The sequence below is a fragment of the Colobus angolensis genome, unplaced genomic scaffold, assembly GCF_000951035.1.
Source record: "Colobus angolensis palliatus isolate OR3802 unplaced genomic scaffold, Cang.pa_1.0 Scaffold114, whole genome shotgun sequence".
Lineage (NCBI taxonomy): Eukaryota > Metazoa > Chordata > Mammalia > Primates > Cercopithecidae > Colobus > Colobus angolensis.
In genome coordinates this window covers 3,965,377-3,968,664 of record NW_012112475.1, presented here as the reverse complement: position 1 = coordinate 3,968,664, position 3,288 = coordinate 3,965,377, and the positions used below count along the sequence as shown (strand labels likewise).

At 52.6% G+C, this 3,288-nt stretch overlaps 1 protein-coding gene across 5 annotated transcripts in view; it reads right to left on the bottom strand.

The window, feature by feature from the left end:
- Window positions 1–3,288, bottom strand: part of TRIB3 (tribbles pseudokinase 3) — a 25,009-nt gene that overhangs the window by 21,270 nt on the left and 451 nt on the right. Inside the window, exons 1-2 of one of the 5 annotated variants that reach the window (XM_011960402.1) lie at window positions 3,142–3,280; window positions 1,753–1,955 (exon numbers count right to left, since the gene is read on the bottom strand). The exons of 1 other annotated variant lie outside the window; for it this stretch is intronic. In XM_011960402.1, the coding sequence (XP_011815792.1) occupies window positions 1,753–1,833 (81 nt within the window). In that variant the 5' untranslated portion in view covers window positions 1,834–1,955; window positions 3,142–3,280. Of the gene's footprint in view, window positions 1–1,752; window positions 1,956–3,141; window positions 3,281–3,288 lie in introns of those variants that run through there. 3 more of the 5 variants (XM_011960422.1, XM_011960432.1, XM_011960429.1) reach the window with 3 other exon arrangements.

Below are 3,288 nucleotides of genomic sequence, written 5' to 3'. Positions count from 1 at the left end.
AAAAAAAAAAGAAAAGAAAGAAACGTCTATGTCATTTTAGCTATTAAGTGGCTGTTTCTATATTACAGCTGAGCCTAATCCTAATTAACACACAATAGGATTTGGAATTATCTAAAGGCAGTGGGGAGCCACTGAAGGATTTTCAGCAGGGGAACATCATGCCTTTAGGGTGGATTTGAAAGTACTAGACAGGCAGTGAGACTAGCTAGGAGTTCTGCACAAGCAGGAGTCCAGGCAGGAAAAGGTGACCTGGACTAGGGGGGTTACTAGATGGAGACATGAAGTTAAGGGCTCATAACTTAGGAGCTCTTAGGAGGAGGATCAGGAGGACTCAGTGGCAGACTGGATGGACTGGACTGATTGGATATGGGGGTTGACGGAGAGGGTGGAATTGAGGTGAGGTCCAGCTTTTGGCTCCTGCAATGAGAAGAGATGATGGCTACATGTCCTGAGCTGGGGGAGAAGCCCTTATTTGGGGGACTATGGAAGAAAAATTTTAAGTTTAATTTCAGACCTGTTATGTCCTGGCAGTATCATGAAAGGTGGGTTTATTCTGTGGAATAGTGGCAGTGCACCCACTAACAATGAAGATAGTGCTAGTGGGGGAATAAAAGGTGCAACCTTCGAGGAGTGCATTTTGACAATATCAAAATTAAAAACAGGCTGGGTGCAGTGCTTCATGCCTGTAATCCCAGCACTTTGGGAGGCTGAGGCAGGAAGATCACTTGAGCCCAGGAGTTCAAGACTAGCCTAGGCAACATAGCGAGACTCTGTCCCTAAGAAAAAAAAAATTTCTGGTCATAATGGCACACACCTGTAGTCCCAGCCATGCAGGAAGTTGAAGTAGGGGAATCACTTGACCCCAGAAGGTAAAGGCTTCAGTGAGCCATGGTCAGCCACTCTAGCCTGGATGACAAAGTGAGAATGTCTCAAAAAAACAAACAAAAAAATGAAAAGTGTGTGTTTTGATTCAGCAATTAATCCCATTGCTAGAATTTATCCTGTAGAGGTGTGTGTGTGTAAGCATGCAAATATAAAGTTATCCTGCAGCCCTTGTGACAAAAATAATTTGCTGTCTATAATTACAGGGCTGGTTACATAAATTATACTTCATCCACACAACGGAAAAATTTGCAGCCATTTAAAAGGTTGAGGATGCTGTTTATAGCCTAATTGAAAGGATCTCCAGAGTGAACTGTTAAATGAAAAGAAAGCCACCATCCACGCAGCTGTGTGACTGTGTGTGGGGTGGCTGAAGGAGAGGGCAGTAGGGCATGTCAGGGCAGGAAGGCTCTCTCTAGAACCCATCTGCCCACCCACTTAAACTCCATTCCAAGGATGTGCATGCCTAGGTCTGAGCACTGGTGCGAGAGGGACCTCAGCCTGGTTAAAGACCTTCCCAACAGTTCAAGGCAGGATGAACAGGGAAACATGAGTCAGTTACCAGACAGAGGCCCACCTCTCCAAGTACGCGGCTCCCAAATGGAAGAGCTGCCTTGGAAGGGAAGGCCTCCCCACATGAGTGAAAGGTCATGACTTTGGCTTGGTAAGAACGCAGTAAGGAGTGGCTTAGTCAGATATTCCTGGGTTCTAATCCTGTCTCAGACCCTTTCTAGCTGGGGGGTACCCCTGGTCAAGTTCCTCAAGCTTTCTGAGCCTCAGTTCCTGTAAAGTGGGAACAGGATGCAAAGTTTACAGGTTTTTAGTGATGATGAAGTGAAAAAACAAACGAAGCATGTAGAGCTTCTGGACCTGTTGCAGGGTAGGTGTCAGGAAATGGTCACTATTAGCACTCATCCTGTTGTTCTTCACAGCAAGATGCTTCAGTACCATCCTTGGGAGTCTTAGAAAGCTCCCCAGGTTCGAGGCTGGGATGACACTCCTTAGGTCTCAAGGCTGTTCTGAGTCCTGCAGGATGCTGCCTGGCCCTGTGCAGCAGGAGATTGCTTTGTGCCCTGTGCAGCAGGAGACTGCCTGGAGTCCCTCTGGCCTGTGCCACATCAGTACTCCAGGCTGCCTTGGCCCCAGTCATCCCTCAGAGCCTGTTGGGGCCTGGGATAAGCTCCACCCAGATGGGGACAGATGGGGTAACTGAGTCTATAAATCTTGGGCAAGGCATATTGCAGACCACACTGCAGAATAGAATCTGTGCTGTGGAATGAAAGCAGCCCCTAATATCTACCTCTTGCTGTTCCCTGCCATACTCAGGACCCAGGGAAATGAGGGCGGGTTACATCAAGCGCGTGCGCGCACGCACACACACACATACACATACACACACACACATACACACATACACACACATACACACATACACACACATACACACATACACACACATACACACACACACACACCCAGGGTTGACAGGTGTACACACAACCCTGAGACACTGTGTCTAAGCCAGCCAGCGACAACACATCCAGGGCAGACAGACATTAAGTGACACACCCTTGCCCTCCACGGGTAAGCGTTAGCGCGCACACACACACACACACACACACACAGCCCTCCCACCTATCACACCCATGGTCTACACAAGCAAAGCCGGCAACACCCCGCCCCGCCCCCCGCAGCCAGGCCCCTTCAGTGGGAGCGAAAGCGAAAGGCGGCGGTGTCCCAGTCAGAAGTTTCAGCGGAAATTGAAGGGTTGCCCTGGGACAGGAGGGGGTGAGGCAGAGGGAAAGAGGGGGCTGTCGTCCCCCGCCCTCCCTGGTCTGCAGACACAGCACACACCGCAAACACACGCGCACCGTCCACCTGCAAACCCGGAGCCACGCAGCGGGGAGAACCAGCGGCGCTGCCCGGCCTGGGATCCAACGCTGCGCCTTCGCTCCCACTCGCTCGGCTCCCGCACCACTCGCTGGGTTCGCGGCCCGCTCCCAGGGCACCCCAGCCCTGTCCCAGCCGTGTCCCCTGCACCACCAACCCCTGCCACCAAGTGCCCAGCCCTCCAGACAGTTCTCACCATCCCCGGAGACACACGTCCTCGGGACCCACCCTCACCCATAACTCTCCCCTACGGGTTCACGAGGACCCCCGCAGATCCCCCGCAGATCCTCCGACACCCCCACAAAGAGTCTTCCAGTGCCCCCCACAAGCCCCTCACCTCACCACACGACTCCCCTGTCCCACACTCACGCAAAACAGACCCTCGCACACCCTCCTCTAGGGGTGGCAGCCGGACACCTCTGTCCCTGGCTTTCCCAGCCCAACTCGGGCGACCCCACGCCCTGCGTGGCCGAGTCACCTGAAGCCCGGGGGGAGCACTAGGCCCAGGGTGTCCCC